The sequence below is a fragment of the Pseudopodoces humilis genome, chromosome 21 (assembly GCF_049639895.1).
Source record: "Pseudopodoces humilis isolate 2021_Gansu_Grassland_sample_001 chromosome 21, ASM4963989v1, whole genome shotgun sequence".
Classification (NCBI taxonomy): domain Eukaryota; kingdom Metazoa; phylum Chordata; class Aves; order Passeriformes; family Paridae; genus Pseudopodoces; species Pseudopodoces humilis.
The window spans coordinates 7361056-7379369 of record NC_142220.1 but is presented as its reverse complement, the minus strand read 5'-3'; the positions used below and the strand labels follow the sequence as shown (position 1 = coordinate 7379369).

General features: G+C 50.5%; 1 protein-coding gene across 2 annotated transcripts; it reads left to right on the top strand.

Moving 5' to 3' along the window:
• Window positions 1–300: 300 nt before the first annotated feature.
• Window positions 301–10377, top strand: ST6GALNAC1 (ST6 N-acetylgalactosaminide alpha-2,6-sialyltransferase 1). 2 transcript variants are annotated; one of them, XM_005526865.3, is made up of 9 exons: window positions 301–457; window positions 3422–4046; window positions 5643–5811; window positions 6005–6176; window positions 6542–6680; window positions 7021–7124; window positions 7682–7771; window positions 9243–9342; window positions 9745–10377. In XM_005526865.3, the coding sequence occupies exons 1-9, from the start codon at window positions 327–329 to the stop codon at window positions 9913–9915; spliced, it is 1701 nt and encodes a 566-aa protein (XP_005526922.3). In that variant the 5' UTR covers window positions 301–326; the 3' UTR covers window positions 9916–10377. The 2 variants fall into 2 exon arrangements, with proteins under 2 accessions (XP_005526922.3, XP_087921591.1); XM_088065465.1 differs by lacking the exon at window positions 301–457 and adding an exon at window positions 2874–2931.
• Window positions 10378–18314: the final 7937 nt, after the last annotated feature.

Genomic DNA, 18314 nt, shown 5'->3' with positions numbered 1-18314 from the left:
GGAAGAGATAAAGGGTTTCCATTTTAGGGCAGGCCAACATCATTAAGATACAGGAAACTTCCATTGTTTGCAGCAAAAACTGTTCCTTTCCCCGCTCTTTGTTGAATAAGCTTCTGGTGATAGGCAGGAACAGTACAAAACTGATGCCTTGCCTGAGAAATTGGATCTGTGTGCAGAGTGTCTGGGAATGCTGGGAGACAGGGTGTGCATAGGAAAATCCAGAGGGAAGACCAGCCCAGTCCTTCCACACACCTTGGTGAGGCAGTGCCTGGCGAGTGCCTTTGGGCAGCGGCAGCAGAGCCTCTGCCACTCTCAGGTATCGCACCATGCGCTGTTCTAGGATAAGGCTCCCGAAAATTGCCAAAGCCCTGATTTGCCTCGTTGTTGTAACACAGTTCTGCCTCTTCGTTGTCAATTCCAGCTCCTTGTTTGATTTGGTGAAGACAAAGATTTTCAGGTAAGGGACCTGTACCTTCATGGCATGCACTGTCTGGTGTGGATGGTTGTGCTCGTTTTCTCTCTCTGTCTTTTTTACCCTGCAACTTGCACTTCTGATCTGAGTTTGGTAACGACTTTACTTTAGCAGAGCATTGTGTTGGAAGATCTCCAAGTCAAAAGTCAAAAACCTGCTTCTCTTGGCTCACTATTTTCCAGGGCTTCCTTTTGTAAAGCAGCTTTTGCTTCACTAATCCTACCTGTTTTCATACTTGGGCACTACATAGTATTTGCTTTTCCAGTTGGCTCCCAAAAGAACCTTATTCAGCCCTAATCCAGATTGCATTGCTGGACAGTGAATTTTGTGGGATGGCTTTGAATTTATGGCAAGTTCAGCAGCTGATTCCTAACACAAAATATGCTGCATACTGGGACATCAATGTCATGTAGACATGATATCTTGATATCTACTTTCTATAAATGGTCAAGTAAATCCTACAGGAATGGGTGTGGAGGGAATTGTGGTGAAATGTCTCCAGCATCACTGGTAGGGAGCAATACTCCTTGCATGAGGCCTTGCAGACACCTGAGCCTTTCCCAGTACAGATATGGCTCATGGATGCTGTGCATAGGAAGCACCACTCTCCAGCCTCCCCACCACCCTCACCTGGTCCCAGCTCTCCCAGTGAGCTCATCTGGCTTGGCTTGGTTGGGTTGGTTCTCAGCTGAATGTCTGGGCTGGTGCTGTGGGGGCAGGCAGGAGGAGTGAGGCTGGGAACATCTGCAGCTCTTCTGGAGGTGATTTGAGTTCAGCTCAGCTCTAGGAGCTTGACACCACACTTTGAGGACAGCTGTCAATTTGGAGAGGATGGAATCTGCACAAGGGAGGTGGGAAGGAAAGGACAGAAGGAGGAGGTGTAGAGAAGGGATCCCATAGCCCATCATTGGCAGAGCTGGAGCAGTGGCTCTCCATGTTCAGCTGCTTGAAGCCATTTCCTTCCACTGTAGTTTCAGAGGATGGAAATACCTGTATTTATACAACTTAAGTAAAACACAGCAAGGTATGAGCTGTGTGTGGTTGTCTGTGTGGCAGTTCTATTTCTGTATCTTGTATGTCACGTAGAATACACAAAGCAGCATTTTCATGGCTTTATCCTCTATTTGTCCTTGGGCTTTGTAAAATGGGAGGAAAATGACAGTAAATGTCATTGAGCTTCTGCAGTTGTTTGCCAGCTGGACTCTAGAGCCTGAAATTCACAGAGCTGCTTTGACCATTTGTCTGGATTTAAAATGCTGGTCAGGAGAGCAGCGTCCTGTGTAAGCAGGAGTGCCTGGCCACGTGGGTCTGACTGCAGAGAGCAAGGTTTGGGATGTGAAGAGTCCTCAGTTTTACATTCTGGTCTCTGGCACAACAACTGAAGTTAAAGTGTAATAGACTGAGGTAGAATCTGCCCTGCAAAACAGCACGTAGAGAAATAGGGAACACATATAGGGAGCACTTACAGTGAAACTCCTATTTCATTTGTTCTCTGCACTTTAATTTCAAAGTTTTAAATATCATATTAAAAATACAACAGAATCTCACCAAGGGATTTAAGAGCTGCCTGAGCTACCTTACCAAATTTCTCTTTAGACTGTCCATGTAAAATCTTTCCTCCTATTGGGCAGTAAACAGTTTAAGTTTATACATGAAGCACCATGATAGAAAGCACATGCTGCACACTTGGTTGAAACTGGCTAATGATTATGAGAGAGGCAGAGCTGATAGGCCATTTGCTACAACCGCTCTTTTTCAGCCTTGCAAAGGTTCATGTATTTATCTGATACAAAATGATTTTTAAAAGCGTCCTTAGTTGATAATTTCCTGAACACTTTCAGAGTGATATGACATCCATCAAATTTCAGCAGCAACTGAGCTGCTATCTGCAGCCTGTTATCTGTAGAAGTGCTTTTTCTCCCATTTATCACTTCGGAAGCAATCCACAGCATTCCGAAACGAGTGCGTCATGCAACGGCTGAACATGAGTGTGGAATCAGGCTGCCACAACCATGCTGGTTTATCCTGAAAAGCTTTGCTGTACATAAAAGCTCAGCTGCAGATATTGTTCACCTTCCTTTTTCCTGTTCTACCCTTCAGCCTTGTGCAGAGAAGAGGGAATGTTTAGGACAAAACCCCACCACTTTTGCCTTGATTTTTTTTTTTTTCTGGGTTTCAGCACGGTCTTGTTGCAAGTGGCTCTTCTGCTGTCAGCAGATGTGGCCTCCTGTGATAACCTTGTACCTGCCTGTGCCTCTGAATCAGGCAACAGGGCAGCTGCAATATTAGAGGCAAATGCTAAAAATGTAGAGATTTTACATTTTAATAGCTTCACAGTGTCTGCCTTCAGATACATGTGCCTGGTGAGTGCTGTATGATGCCCTTGCATTACCTGACCAACGTGGAGGAGGAGAGAAAGAAGTGCCCTGTGGCCCCTAAAGCTCAAGAGGTGATTTAGGGTAAAGAAATGAGTTTCACTTCTTCTTAGACTTCCCTTCCTGAATTCTGGAAGGTCTTCATGCTCTGTTGCTGAAGCACAGGGCTCTGCTGGCAGAGGAGAGAGGCAGATGGCTGCCTCCATGACGTGTGCCATGCCCAGAGCCCAGGATCTCCAAACCAACCCCGCAGTGCTCTGGGGACACTGCCAGGGGGCCTGCCCAGTGCGTGGCAAAGCTGGGCTGTACTGGTTGGCTGCTACTTCCAGTGTGAATGTTTCATGTGCCAAGTGCTGAGGAAAGAATGTGTGCCTCTGGGATTTGCCTAGTGGGGAGATAAGCAGTATTCATGCTAGAATGGTATAGGAAGTTGACTAACATTTTGGCAAAGTTTAAAATGAAATTGCTCTAAAGCACAGAGAGAGGCTCAGAGTCAAGAGCATTCTAAATGGGCTGAAAGGTGTCCAATGTTAAGCGTGTGTGATGTATCTCCTTTTCCTTTGATTGCATTTAGGAAACTGAACATTTTCCAACATGCCCCAGAGACACAACAAGTGGACACCCAAAAGCAACAGGGTTTAAACTGTTCTGATAATGGGAACTCCAGGAGCATTTTAAAGGTGACTTTGGGAGGACACATCACAAGACTCAAAGATGTGGTGGAGAAGACACCAAGATGGAAAGGAAAGGAGGAGCAGGAGAAAACAATGAAACCAGTTATGAGCATTAAGGAAGCCAAGGAGAACATGGCTGTGAAACCACCACCCCAGTTGGAGGGAATCAAGAAGACAACAGTGAAAACAGCCCCTATGGTGCCAGGAAACAAGGGGAAAACAACAGTGAGGCCAGCTCCACAGGTGGAAGAAGCCAAGGAAAAGACAACAGTGAAACCACTTCCCAGGAAGAAGGGAGGCATGGAGAAGGCAACAGTGAAACCATACTCTGGGATGAAGGGAGCACATGAGAACAACACATCCAAAGACCAAGCAAAACCCAAAGCATCAATGAAAACTGTAAGACCTGTTCCTCAGGCTAATGCAGTGACACAGAAGAGGAAACTGAGTGCTCCTAACTTCAAATCTGAGCCACAGTGGGATTTTGAGGACAAGTACCTGCTGGATAACTCATCTCCACCCTCGGTAGGTGGGATGGTGCAGATGGTCACCAAGAATGGTGCTTCCCCATTGACCTCCTTGTCTGCTGGCCCCTGGGCATGTGTGCCCTTTGCAGCTGAGGATGATTTCAGAGGTGGTAGGTCACTCACTGGTATATGCAGGTGCTGGTGGGACCCAGACAGGAAGACCTCTATATACAACATCTGCATTCACATGAAGACACAGGTTAATTAAATTTGAGCAACTCATAACTACTAATGTCCAGGAACAGGGCCTTTAGGAAAGGAGTAAACTACAGCAGAGTTCTCAGCAAGCAGATGGGACAGGTTGTGGTGTCTCATACTGTCTCTGTCCCCCATCCTATGCTGGTAACTCTTTGTAAAGCTTACCCAGAGCAGTTTTCCCTGGCACCCCTGTTTCTGGAAGGCTTGGAACAGGTGGGTCACCTTCTCACATGCTGTGTCTCCCTCCCAAACCTGATCTGTAATTCTGCAGAGAGAGGGAGTCTGTAGAAACTCCCCCTTCCTTAATTCCCTACATGATGAGAGTTTTCCCTTGTTCCTCTGGTGCTGATCCAGTCTAGTTCTGGAGGCACAAGAGGTACCAAGACAGTACCTGCTTGAACAGAAGGGAATGTCCCTGTTTCTGGACATGAAATATGCTGTGACTGAAATGATTGTCACCATGAAACCCTTGACAGTGTTGTCCTCAGTGTGCTCCTGTGGTGACAGGCAGAATGAGGGCTGTCTCCTCAGGCTGTTACAGGGTTGTCATCCTCATCCACTGCAGAGAGCCCAGCCCAGCCATGGAGCACTCAGCAAGGCTTTGGCAGACATAGCTGGGGAATTGAGCTGGGCATGAGGGTCCATTTGGTCTCTCTTTTGTCTTTCAGTAGGTGTTTGGGGAAGGTCTCTAAGAAAGTAGAGCTCAAATTGACTCAGCAGTACATTCAGTGTAGTGGAACTATTTGCTTTCCATCTGCACACACAGCCTCACTCTTGCCAGCTGCAGTGAGACCCCCACCTTGTAGGATAAGCTGGATTGGATTCCCTTCTCAGATGCACATTTCACTGATTTATTTAGGACATTGAACAAGCTGTTGCACATTTTTTCTTTCACTTAAAGGGAATGGCAGTGGTGATCTGATTTCATTTGTTCATCAATGTTTCCTCAGGTGCACTATCAGGACCTTGTGAGGTTGCCAACAGGGATTGCTCATTATAGCATGTATATATTATTGTAGCATATTCTTAGTGCTTACAGCTTTTTTTATGCATTTAGGTTAGACCTATTACAAATGTTAATTTGCATCAGCTAATGAGGCCCAAAGCCAGTAAAACATTTAAGCATGACAGGCCTGTTGTTCTGAAGAAGAAAGTCTCAGAGACTCAGAGTCATCCTGGCTCCCTTGTAGGTGACTTTTCACCAGCTGTTTATGGATGTAGCACTAAAATTGTGCTTCATGTTCCTGGTGATGGGGATTATGAGGGGAATGGATGAGGTACCACTGGAGTTTCTGTGTTTCTCTTTGGCCCTGCCACAGACAGGCACACAAGCACTGGCACTCAGGTTTATCTCCTCTGCTCATCAGTTGTTCCTGTTTCCTTTTTGTTTTTCAAGACCTGCTCTGAATCAGTGAGGGCCAGGGCTGCCAAGTCTGACTGGCTTCGGGATCTTTTCCTGCCCAACATCACACTCTTCATAGACAAGAGGTACTTCAGTGACAGTGAATGGAACCGCCTGGAGCATTTTATACCCCCCTATGGCTTCATGGACCTGAATTACTCATGTGAGTCCCTCAGGGCTTGCCAGGATGGGACTTTCAGACTCCTAACCGGAACCTTATGCTGAGTAACTGGAGGTTTGCAGCATCTCCCCATCAAAGGCATCAGTCTAGGAGGATCTCACGGTGGAAACTCTGGTGGTTTCACTGTGTCCATCCCAACGGCTCTTGATAACTCTCCACTGTGTTTGCTTCACAGTGGTAAAGGAGGTCATATCCCTGCTGCCCCCAAAGCCCCACCAGCAGCTGCTCCTGGCCAGACGTGACAGCAGTGTGCCCATGTGCATCAGCTGTGCTGTCGTGGGGAATGGAGGAATACTGAATAACTCTGGGATGGGCCAGGAGATTGACTCCCATGACTATGTCTTCAGGTAAGGCAGCCTCCCTTCTCCGCAGATGCACAGCTAGCTTATTGTGGCTAGCCCCTAACTGTGGCTGGATGACTTCATCTCTTCTAGTGTTCCACTCATTTCCAAGTGCCAAAATGATGGATTCCAGGAGATAAAAAGTCCAAAAATAATTGGAAAGTTACTAAATATCCAAAGCTTGTGGTCACAAATGAGCCATAAAGAGCCATCTCCACAGCAGGGGCTCTCCTGCAGATCAGGGTGCCAATCAGAATGGGCCTAGTCTTCCCTTCCTCCAGGCTAACACTGTCTTTTCCTATTAGGAATGTAAATGTAAGGGGTTTCAGTGGTCACCTAACTCTGCTCCTCTGTTTGATTTCCTTGGCCAGGGTGAGCGGGGCTGTAATCAAGGGTTATGAAAAAGATGTGGGAACAAAAACCTCCTTTTATGGATTCACAGCCTACTCCCTGGTTTCCTCTCTTCAGATTTTGGGACACAGAGGGTTTAGCAACATCCCACGAGATAAAGTAAGTGAGGTCTCTGCTTTGTGCATGCACAGCTTTGACAGGATGCTGTTTGTCTGTGTGCTTCAGTTCTGCTCTTACCACAAAGAGCAAAGGGGCTGAGGCAGCCCTTTTAGCATTACCCTCGGTGAGGGGACCTGCACTGCCTTGGCTCAGAGTGAGTGTTTGCAGTGGCAAGTTGTGTCAGTGCTACCCCAGCCTTTAGAAGGAGCTGCACATCAGATGCTGTCTCCATTCTGCTACTGAGCTGCAGACTGAAGATGTGTGTCCAAGAAACTCAGTGAGACAAGATGTTGCATTTTTTTTTGGAGTGCTGTTCACTAATGCTCGCTTGTTTTCCTAGCATGTCAGATACATTCACTTCCTGGAGGCAGCAAGGGATTATGAGTGGCTGGACGCTCTTCTGTTCAACAAGGACATCAGGAAAGGATTCTTGAACCTCAGCGGGTAAAATAAACTATAGCCCCCTCCACCCCTCCAGTGACAAGCTCTCTGTTGTGCTCTTTTCCTCTCCCAGTGCTCAACCCTCCAGAAGAACAGACCAGGGTAAAGCCTCCCTCCCCTGGCAGACTTGCAGGCAGAAATCTCTCATTTCCTCCACAGCTCTGAGCACTGCTGTAGTCAATACACCTCCTTCCCAGAGGCAGCTGATTTCAATGATGTGTGGCCAGAGCTTGTGGCTTTTGGGGATGAACACATGCTGCTGACTGGTCTGGTGTGGCCTGCTCATGGATGAATGCCTGGTTTCACCAATTTTTGCCTATAAAAACACATGCTTCTGATATTCCTGTCTCCTTTTGTTGCCTCTCCTCCCTGATCTCTTCCTCTGCAATGCACACAGGCTATGGAGGCTTTGTCATAATGTTGGAAATGTTGCAGAATATCTTCACAGTGTTTGTGGTTCTTCTCTTACCACCAAGTGCATCAGATGCTTCAGGGCTGATCCTTTCCAGCTGTGATGAGGTGTAGGAGCTTATCTTAAGTCTCCCCATTCCTGTCCTTAGGCAGAAGCCCCGGCAGAAATTCGATAAAGATTTCACAATGGACAAATACCTGGTGGTTCATCCTGATTTCCTCAGATATGTGAAAAACAGGTGAGCTGCAGGTTGAGTGCTCTGACAGGCTTGTTTTTCCTGGCTAGCACCATCTGTCTCTGTCTCTGGCCTCTCCTCCCAGCATCCTCTCCTGTAACCACAGTTCTGCCACACCAGCAGCTTGGAGATAAGTGTCAGCAGTGTGAGCTCAGCTGAAACTCTCTGTGGTGCTGCAGTGGGATGCTAGTGGTGGGTAAACAACCAGAATCTGTGAGCTGCAGAAGCAACAGCCATCAGACAGTTTGGTTTTCTGCATCCGAAAGAGATCCAGGGCCAATTGGAACTTTAGGTGTAGGAAGATTGTTGCTGATGTGCCAGAATAGAATGGAATGGAATAGGAATAGGAATAGGAATAGGAATAGGAACAGGAACAGGAACAGGAACAGGAATAGGAATAGGAATAGGAATAGGAATAGGAATAGGAATAGATAGGATAATATAGAATAGAGTAGAATAGAATAGAATAGAATAGAATAGAATAGAATAGAATAGAATAGAATAGAATAGAATAGAATAGAATAGAATAGAATAGAATAGAATAGAATAGAATAGAATAGAATAGAATAGAATAGAATAGTTGATCTCTAGTTCAGGACCAGATTTTCATGTTCCCCCTTGCTTAGCACATTGGAGGAAGGCTCTGTAACAGACCTGCTCTCCAGAGATTCTTTCAGGAGGTTGGTTGTGCCCTCAAGCACGATCACAGGCTCTTCTTCAGCATCCCCTTTGCCTGGCCTGGCTGCTGCTCTTCTGTGCCTCTCTAACCCTTTCCACAAGCCTGCTGGCCACTGTCACCATGAGATCTGCTCATCATGGGCCACACATGACTGAGAGATGGAGGAACAGGAGCTCCTGTTGTGTCCTGCTTTGGCTGCCTTTACCCTTCAGTCTCCTTGAGAGCTGCTGCCTTCCCTGGAGCCAGATGGCCGGCACTCCCTGCCCGCTCTGCTGTCCCCACTCTGACTTGGGTCCTTTCCAAGGCCAAGAGGACTCCATGCTATTTTTTCCCAGTGTTTACTCCTACTTTCCTAACAACTCCTGGCATAACACAGTGCAGGTCCTGGCAGGTTTTGTGATGCTCCTCTGCAGCTTCCCTATGTCTCATTTCACTCCTAAATGTGTGTGGGGAACAGGATATACCAGGGTGCTTCAAAGCCACCTCGGCACTGCAAAGCAAAGGACAGATTTAAAAGTAGAGGGCTTTAACCTACAAGATCCTCTAATCCATCCCCTCTTTAATGCCACTGCCTCAAGACCTACCATTTCCACAAAGCTGGGGCAGAGCTGGCCTTAGGTTGCAGTGCAGGTGGTGAAGAGCTCTGGGTACTTGTGGCTTCTCTGAAATGCCTCATATGGCCCCAAGCTGCTGCAAGGAGGGAAGGTCCCACATGGGCCACAGGGGGACAAGGTGTGCCCTGTTTGAAACACCGCAGCCAGCAGCTCCTCACTTCTTTCATCTCTCCTTCTGCAGGTTTTTAAAGTCTAAAAATTTGGAAAAGCACTACTGGAGGCTGTACAGACCCACAACGGGGGCCTTCCTGCTGCTGACTGCCCTCCATCTCTGTGACCGGGTAAGGGTACAGTGATTCTTGCACCCCGAACTGTCTGGAAGTGGGAACAGGGGACAGAGAGCAGGAGTGGCTGCTGTCTGTCTCAAGAGTATATGGGCTCATGTCAGCTGTGGAGGAGCAGACTGAAGATGAGAAACAGCCCCAAAATAGCTCCCATAGAGGTGGTGAAGCCTCCTGTGACCTAGAGCACATGACCTCCCAGGGAGGCAGTGAGGGGACAGCAGGATCTCTGGAGCCAGTGCTCACAGTCTGGTTCTTCTGGACCCCCACACAGGGTCACCAGAGATGCCCCAGCTGGCATCTCTGTCCTGTGCCCACTCCCTGTTTGGGAGCTGTGTCCTGTATTTCAGCTGCTCCCTCCATCCCTGGTACCCCTGCCAGTGAGCCCTGCATCTTTCCCAGGTCAGTGCCTATGGTTACATCACGGAGGGGCACGAGAAGTACTCGGATCACTACTATGACAAGGACCAGAAACGTCTGATTTTCTACATTAACCATGACTTCAACTTGGAGAAGCAGGTGTGGAAAAGACTTCATGATGAGAATATCATGAAACTTTACCAGAGAACCTGACTGTGGCGAGGGCCATTGCCTGGGAAATCTCAACAACACCTCACTGGGAACAGAAGAGGACCACCAGAGCCAAGGTTAGCTCTGGACTGCCAGGCACATTTCATCCCCACAAAGGCATTTCCTCCTTCAGCACCTCTGTTATTTCACAACACTTCAACAAATGTGTGAATGCTGCAGACCCAAAGACCAGCAAGGTCGTGCAGCGTGTTAACAAAGTCCCATCTAGGTGTGCTGCAGGACTCTTGCTGGTTGTTGTAGGAATGGGTATTAGGAGAGCAGAATCCAGGATGGATATGGTCCCATGTCCTTTATGTAATCCAGGTTTTCTCTCTTTGCAAGGAGATGCTCCTCAGGCTGGGGGCACTTCTCTTCTGGGTGCATCCTCTCCATTAGCAACATGCATTTTGGAGCTGGGTATTGTCTAAAACTCCCTGAGGAGATGGAATGGATGGAGGTGGAAACACAGATCCTGTTTCAGGTTGATTTAATTTCTGGGGTGGGGGCGCTGCACTCACTCTGTTCCCTGGAGATAAAAAGGATGGACTGGAAACTTCCAGGTGACTAATTCAAGAGAGAATGAGTTTCACCTCTGCTCCCCAGTGTGGCTTTGCTATGACACTTCCAGAGGAACACTGCCATCAACTCAAGGAGAGGTAGCTGCTCTCCATGGTGCAGCAGACCTCCTGTACCTGGTGTCTTTGCCCCAGGGCTCCTCTGGCTGCACAAAATGTGAATTTGTGGCATGGACCTGATGTGCCAAGTTCTTGCATAGCTGGACTTTGTCATGCTTGGCTCCCAGCTGTGCCCAGAGCACTGTGTTTGTCCTGATGCCAGAAGAGGTGGGAGCTCTCCAAATCCAGGGATGAATGCTGTCTGTCCTTGCTGCTGGCTGAAGTGCCTGTCCCCCATGGTGCTGAGAGGGGCCCAGCTGCAGCCAGGAGTGTGTTGGCCTCCTGGAAGTGGTTTGTGGCATAAATAAATGGCACTAGCTTGGCCAAGCTGATCTTTCGTGCAGCCCTGTGGGTTGTGGTTATTTAGTGTCACCAGAACTGATGCTTTAAAGGCAGAGATACAGCAGATGGCAAAGCCAGGAAAGGGCAGGACTGAGGGATAATGAGATTACTTCCACCTGGAGAAGCTCTGCAGCTCATGTGGACATACCTGAGCATCACCCACCTGTTCACCTTGTAGGACAGGGATCAGCACCTGCCAAACACCTCCCTGAGGAAGTGGGTGAACACCTGGCAAGTTTGCTCTTGTCCCAGCAACTGCTTTCCAAGTATATCAGATGCTCAAGGCAAATCCTTGAAGGGCTGGATGTTTCCCCCATGACACTATGCAGGCAAAAAGCCAGCTCCAGTGTCCCAGCAGGTCCAGTGCATCTCCCTGGGGTTAACCAGCTGCACACTCACTGGACCTGCTTTGGTTGTGAGTGTTTTTCCATTTCTGCAGCATTTTTGTTGGTGGCAGCAGCGTCTCCAGGGACTCTCTGGGCTCCAAGGAAGGCATTTCAGCCGGGACTGTCAGCGGAGTTTGTTAGGCTTGATTTCCTTTGTCCCTTTTCCCTTGTGCTGCAGAGAGGCCAGGCAGTTTCTCATGTCTTACTGAGCTTGTTTGTGAAGGACAACCTCCCACATTGAGAATCTAAATGCAGAATTCAGCTTCTCTGGAGAGGGTGTAGCCTGTGCCTGGCTGCTCTGCCCATATGAGCCTGCAGTGTCTGTGGGAGCAGGGAGTTGTCCAAAATGCACAGAGCCTCTGTTGGGAATGGTGCAGCCCTGTGGGAACACCAGGCCCGTAGGGAGCCACAGGAGCAGACCAGAAATCCTTCCCGAACAGCAAACAGGGAAGCCTGAGTGAGGTTGGTCACTGAGGAGAAACTCCTGCACCCAGGAGCGCTGGACCTGCTGGATGTCTCAGCCCCTCATGGTGACCCTGGTGGTGTCCCTGTCCCCAAGCCCTACAGGCTCTTCCTTATGGGCTGTGGGTGGGCAATGAGGCGTTGTCCCTTGTTTTGTTCCTTGCCTGTCCCTCAGGTCGTACCACATTGCTGTGGGTTGCTTAGTGACAGCTCCACCGGGTATTTTTCCTGCCTGAATAGGGCTTTTCTCTTCCCGAGAAGTTGGAAGAAGTTTCTCTTAGACCTTTCCCCTCCCCCTCCTCCTCTTTTGTTCCTCTGTCCTTTGGGAAGCAGGAAGGGGCTGAGTCCCACTGAGCAGGGATTCCCCAGTGGGTGAGGGGGTTTGGGGATGGGCTGGCACCCCCCAGCTCACCATTTCCCCCAGTGCCAAGGCTTCCCAGAGTCAAGGGAAGGAAACTTCCCAGGAGGCTTTCCCCAGAGCCTGTTCCCTCCAGGCTTTTCTCTCAACACAGCTGACTAAGTTTGATGTTATCAGGGATACTCTTGGCTGGAGAAGGGCCTTTGCTGTGCTCTGGAGTTTCCCAGAAAGCTCAAAGCCACATCCTTCCTGATCCCAGGAAAGTGACTCTGACCTGATGGTCCCCCTCAGCTCCTCACTTTGCTCCTGTCCCCCTGCACCAAGGCATCCTGTCCCTCGGTGGGCTGGCAGAGGTGGGGCACACACTGGGACACATCCCCTGGAGCACAAGTCCAGCTGTGCCTCACCAGAGCCACCTGATCTTGTGGCATCGGGTCTGGAGCGGCCACAGGAAGTTGAGTAGGAGGTTGGAGGTGTCATTTCCCAGCCAACTTCCAGCCTGGCACAAACTAATGGAGAGTTCAAGCCTGCGGAGAACAGCTACAGCTGGAGCATCCTTGGCAAGAGCCAGGATTCAGGACTGGGCAAGCTCTCAGCAGAGTGAGTGTCCCAGGGTGAAAGCAGCACTGCCTGGGCTGTACTGTACTAGCCCAGCCTGCTTAGTGCTGCTGGGCAGAGCCAGTGTCATAGTGCAGGGCCACCCCAAAATCCAGGTCTCTGTGATTGTCCCTGTGCCACCAGGTGGCAGCTCCTGTTCAGGGATATTTGTGCCGGGTCTGGCACATCCTGATCTGCTGCTGTATCCTGGTGCTGGGCACAGCCCTGCAGCTGCCTGTGATTTACGGCCCGGGGGCTCCCCGGGGTACACGGACACACGGAGCAGAGGTTTGGTACCTTGCAGTCACAAGGTGTGTGCAAAGGTGTGGCCTCTGCTCCTGCAGCATGGCATGGAGCTGAAGGCAGCACAGAGGGACTGACGGTGCGATCAGGTCTGACATCCTGACAGATGCTCAGATACAGCAACTCCTCCTGCACAGACACAACACCCAATGCCAGCCACCAGTGCATTTCTCACTGCCAGCCAGGAGCTCTGGGGGCTGCAGGATTTAAACAGAGACATTTGATTTGGGGGATAAATACACCACTGTGCCTCAGCATGTCCAGAAGTTGCTGTTTTGTCAGCCCTGCTTTTTTCCAAAGCTCTTGGAGAGTACCATGAACTGTTATTACAGCTGTGCCAGGCTCCTCTTGGGGTTCCTCAAGAGTTAGCAGCCTTTAAATATTCCCCACCAGATTGCAGAAACCAAAACCACTTGTCACCCAGAAGCTCTCATGGTGTCACCTTCCTGGCAGGGCTTCAAATTTTTTTGCTTCACTTCCCTTTTTTGGTGTGACTGCTCACGTGTATAGCAGAAGCAGAGACCACCCTGTGCTGCTGTGTGTTCACACAGCTCCTTCACACAGACATGGGGGACAGGGATGCATCCTGGGGACAAGTGAGTGGTGCAGAGCCCATCTCGTCCCTGCTCCTGGTCAGTGCAGCCCTGCTGGCTGGGTCCTGGCTGGGTTTGGCCTTATCAGGAGCAGGGACAAGGTGGGCTCTGCACCATGTCCTGGGGTCAGAGGCACCTTCTAAAGGCGGCAGCCAACCCCAAACCCAAACAGGTGCTGGAGGGAGCCACTGTGTGTGTCACACAGCCTTGTGCCATGGTGGCACATCCATATTGTCACTCCTGTCTCTTTCCTTCCCAGGCAAGGAACTGAGGCACAGAGCAGCCAGAGCTGGATAACAGCACCCAGCTTCCCAGCATGGAGTTGTTCCCTCTGGATGTGTTACTCTAGAGCTTCTGTGGCTGACAGGATGCTGTGGAAGTGTGGCAGAGCTATGTGCCTGCTCCAGGTCAGCACAAAAGGCTCTGTGTTGGGGACTTAGCAGGTGCTGTTAATGTTCCTCAGTTGCTGAGAGGTCTGGGGCAGGCCTTGGGGGCAGAGGGTGGGAGGTTCCCCCTCCTCGCCTCTGCTCTGTGGACCTTCTCCCTTTCTTGGGGATGTGGTAGCTGGTAAATCCAGTTGGACCAGAAAAACTATTGATAATAGGGGAGGGAGAACAAGATAAAGGAGCAGCCCATGGCTTTGTTGTGCAAAAAGCAGCAGCTGACCTGCCAGGAGCCCTCACCTCCAGCTGCTGGAGCAGGGCCCTGCAGGTAAACAGCTCCAGGGGTTGCAGCAGGGCTCCTCTGCCAGGCTGAGCAACAGGACCTTGGGTGCTGCAGAGCTTTCCCAGCTTGGTCTGGCCATCCCTTGGGGTGGTATATTCTGGAAAGACACTTCCTGAGTCCTGGGGACATCCCAAAGCTCCCTCCATCCCTCCCATGGCAGCCATGCAGTGTCCGATGGGACCACACAGGTGGGTGGACAAAGGGCTGGGTCACCCACCCACACTCAAACATGGTGTCCCCTCTCCCCAGCTCTGGGGGCAGAGCCTGGCCTGACCCCAGGGACATGTGGCTTTGAGCAGGCCTCAGGGACTGGTTTCCCTGCCGAGAACAGGTCAGGATTAGCCCACATCTGCTCTGCCTGGTCCAGAGCTGGCAAGAAGGCGGAATGCAGTGGTTTGCATTGTCACCATAATTTCTCTGAGGTGTTTCCCAGCTCTGCATCCCTCCAGGCATTGCTCAGAGCCTCCCAGGTTGCCTCATGCCAGTGGAGAGAGGATGGCCTTTGAACCGTGTGTTTAGCTTATCTGGGCCCTGGTCAGCGGTCCAGGGCTGACCAAGGGCTCTGCCATGCACAGGCACCAGCGATAAGAGCTGGGCTGGGCCAGCAGGGCCACAGGGAGAGAGCCAACAGGAGCCAGCCTAAGCCACAGCCTGCCACTGCTCCTGAGGTCCCGACCTGCCACCTCAGCCTATGGCTTGTCCCAGCAACCTTCCTGATTTGGGGAAGAGCAGGAGGGGACTGTGTGTCCCCCTGGTGTGTTTCCCTGATGGGCCACATCCTGCCACACTGGCACAAAGATCACAGAATCACAGAATCAATTTGTTTGGAAAAGGCCTCTGAGATCATTGATTCCAACCTTTGACTACACAACCCCTTGTCAACTAAACCATGGCAACTGAGTGCCACATCCAGCCCTTTCTTAAACACCTCCAGGGACAGTGACTCTACTGTCTCCCTGGGCAGCCCATTCCAATGCCTGACAACCCTTTCTGTGAAGAAATTCCTCCTAATGTCCAAGCTAGACCTCCCCTGGCACAGGACTATGTCCTCTCATCCTGTCACTGGGGAGAAGAGACTGATCCCCAGCTGGCTACACCCTCCTGTCAGGGAGCTGTAGATAAGTCATCCTCTTCTCCAGGCTAAACAACTCCAGCTCCCTCAGCTTCTCCTCACAGGATTTGTGTTCCATACCCTTCACCAACTTCGTTGCCCTTCTCTGAGCAGTTTCTGCACACCTGAGCCCCTTTCCCCACCTGCAGCCTGGGAGTGTGGGCAGGGCATGAGAGCAGAGCACAGCCCTGAGCATCTCTGGTCCCACAGCCAAGCGCAGCCACCGCCCTGCTGTCACCCCCATCTCCAGGCTTCCTCCGTGTGGTCACTTCCCCTGACTTTGTTCACAGTAACACCTACAAATCCAACACAAAGCCAAGCAGAGGGTGCCAGGGAGCACCCTCAGTGGGCACTCAGCCTGACCCCATCTCCCCCGGGCAGGGAGCCTGGTGAGAGGAGCAGTGGCTGAGCTGCTCCCGCTGCAGGGGCTGTGTGTCAGCCTCCCGGGACATCTGCTGATGAATTTTTCATGGCTGTGGTTCTGCAGGCAGCCATATGGCCCCGTGTTCTCGGGGGGTGACACAGCCACCCGCTCCCGTGGCCAGGCTCTGCGTTTCAGGGACCTGCTCTATGAGCAGATTTTTGGCACTTTCTTAAATGTACCTCTGACCCGTGCTGAATGAATTTGGATATATAAATCCTCCAGGAGATTTTTGGAGATCTCATTCTCCCACCTGCACAGTTCATCATGGCAAAGACCAGGACATTTTCTTCCACCAACCTGTGGCTGGCAGCCAGCTGGTGCAAAATATGTTTATTCTCCTCTTGTGCTCTCTAGCCATGGGGAGGGATTGGGTTCTGTTTCCAAGAAGTAATCACTGGAATAAAAAGCCCAGGCTAAAAATGATACTTGCTGGTTTCCACTGTAATTTCTTTTATGTTCTTTTCCTAATCTTTGTTTGGCAACTACCATCCTAAAAGGTTTTTCACACTTATTTAACTTCTAAATTAAGCATCACTTAATTTTGGGGCATAGTCCAAAATGCATTGTAGCACAAAACAAGTAGAGCAGATGAAGAACTGTGCATCTCATTTTCACCCCGCTGAAAATAAAACCAACAGTAGAAAACCATATATCATGGAAACAGAGATGTGAAGAAACCAGCTCCTCCAGCCCTTGAAGCTGCCACTCCACCAGCATTAGCATGATTGGGCCATAAATGTTTCCAAATGGCAAATTCCTGACTTTCCCCAGGTCACTTCCTCTGGACCATTGGTCATCCATCTGGAGCCAAGCCTTGCTGTGTCCCTTGTGACTTACTTGAGCAGTTGGTAATAATTAGCTGTGCTTAATGAAGGGCCAGAGTCAAGGGCACGTGAGCCAAGGCAGCAGATCGCAGGGAGCGAATCCGCATCAGAGCGAACAAGGCAGACCCTGAGTCACACCGGGTGGGGACAGCTCCAGGACCTCCGAGCAGGACCCCAGACTCTTAACCACGCTCTGCTGTTCTGAGTCTTTCAGAAAATGCCTGCACCCTTGAGGGCTGGGAGCAGCTTTCAGTGATAGAGGCAAAAAGCATCAAATCCCTCCATCGATGCACCCCCATTTCCCTGAGCTGCCTTTTGCCACTGGGGTATGTGTGACCCTCTCTTCCTGCCTGTCCTTCCCCAGCTTTCCTCCAGCAGGGCTTGAGGCTCGATTTCACCCCTGTGTGTCCAAGTGGTCATGGTCTGTCCTGTCCTTCCAGCTTCTTGCCTGTTCTCTCCTTCCCTGAGACAACCCATGTCCAGCTAACCTTCCCTGCCACAGCTCCTCTGTACAACAGCAGGGTTTCCTGCAAGTCTGCTTTAAAATCAGCCTGACCACAATCCCTTTGTGGTGTCCCAGGTCTGGTGTCCACTTTCCCTGTGGGACAAAGCCAGCAGTGACACCACTGCCAGCCTCAGGCACAGGCACCATGTTCACACCACAGCCTGGGCACTTCGTGGATGCCAACGTGGTGCCATCCCCACACAGCCAAAATTCCCGGAGGACCAGGACTGGCAATGGAGAGATCTCTAGTAATGGAAGCAAGTGGAGATAGAAGCAAACTCCTGTTAAAATGTGCTTTGCTTTTATCTTCCTTTGAACCTGTCTGGGCAGGCTGGAAAGGAAGCTGGGAGTGGTTGGATCTGAGGGGATAAAGGAGTGTTGGGGAAAATGCATCCACAGTGGGACTCAGGAACAGGGATGGGGTTTGGGCCCAGGTTTTGGGGTTGAATAATGAAAGCGGGTATTTGTGAGGGGCTGGAGGTGTGTGACAGCTTGGAACAACACACGAGTGCTCAGGGAGCCACAGGCACAGGGTTTGGATGGAACAGGGCTCACCATCATGCTGTTCCCCCGAGTCTGGTGACTTCCTAAAAATCCAAGCCCCCAAAATCCCTACAGTCCAACTGAAAAGGCTTGTTTGCCTGCTGAGTCCCTTCCCCCGCTGCAACAAACATTTTGGTATGCATATCCTTCAGTTCACAGGCTGGTTCTTTCAGAGTTGTACTAAAATAACGCTGAAATATTCTTTCAAAAAAGAAACTGGAGCACATCCTCTCTGAAAATACCAAAATAATTCATGCAAATTCCCCCCCAAACCCGTTTTTCCTTTCTTCCAGCCCAAACTCTTTGTCGAGCTTGCCACAAAGCCCCGAAAGGTTTTGTTTGCTGCAAATGCAGGCGATCCACTCAGCCAGAACGTGACCGGGGACCCGGGGGCGGCACCCCACACTTGTCCCCCCTTTTCCCCCCACATCTGCGCCCTCCTGGCCGAATCACCGGGTGGCTGCGGGTGCTGCTATCGGGCACCCCAAGGTCTGTGTTGACAGCAGAGCCTGCAGTTTCTGATAAGCACGAAATAACCGGCAGGCCCCCGCGGG

What these genes read in the sequence shown, in the direction of transcription:
- ST6GALNAC1 (XM_005526865.3), top strand. Translation starts at nt 327, where the DNA reads ATGCGCTGTTCTAGGATAAGGCTCCCGAAAATTGCCAAAGCCCTGATT. An exon ending in ATAACTCATCTCCACCCTCG is followed by an intron (nt 4,047 to 5,642) that starts GTAGGTGGGATG and finishes TTGTTTTTCAAG; the next exon opens with ACCTGCTCTGAATCAGTGAG. An exon ending in CTCAGATATGTGAAAAACAG is followed by an intron (nt 7,772 to 9,242) that starts GTGAGCTGCAGG and finishes CTCCTTCTGCAG; the next exon opens with GTTTTTAAAGTCTAAAAATT.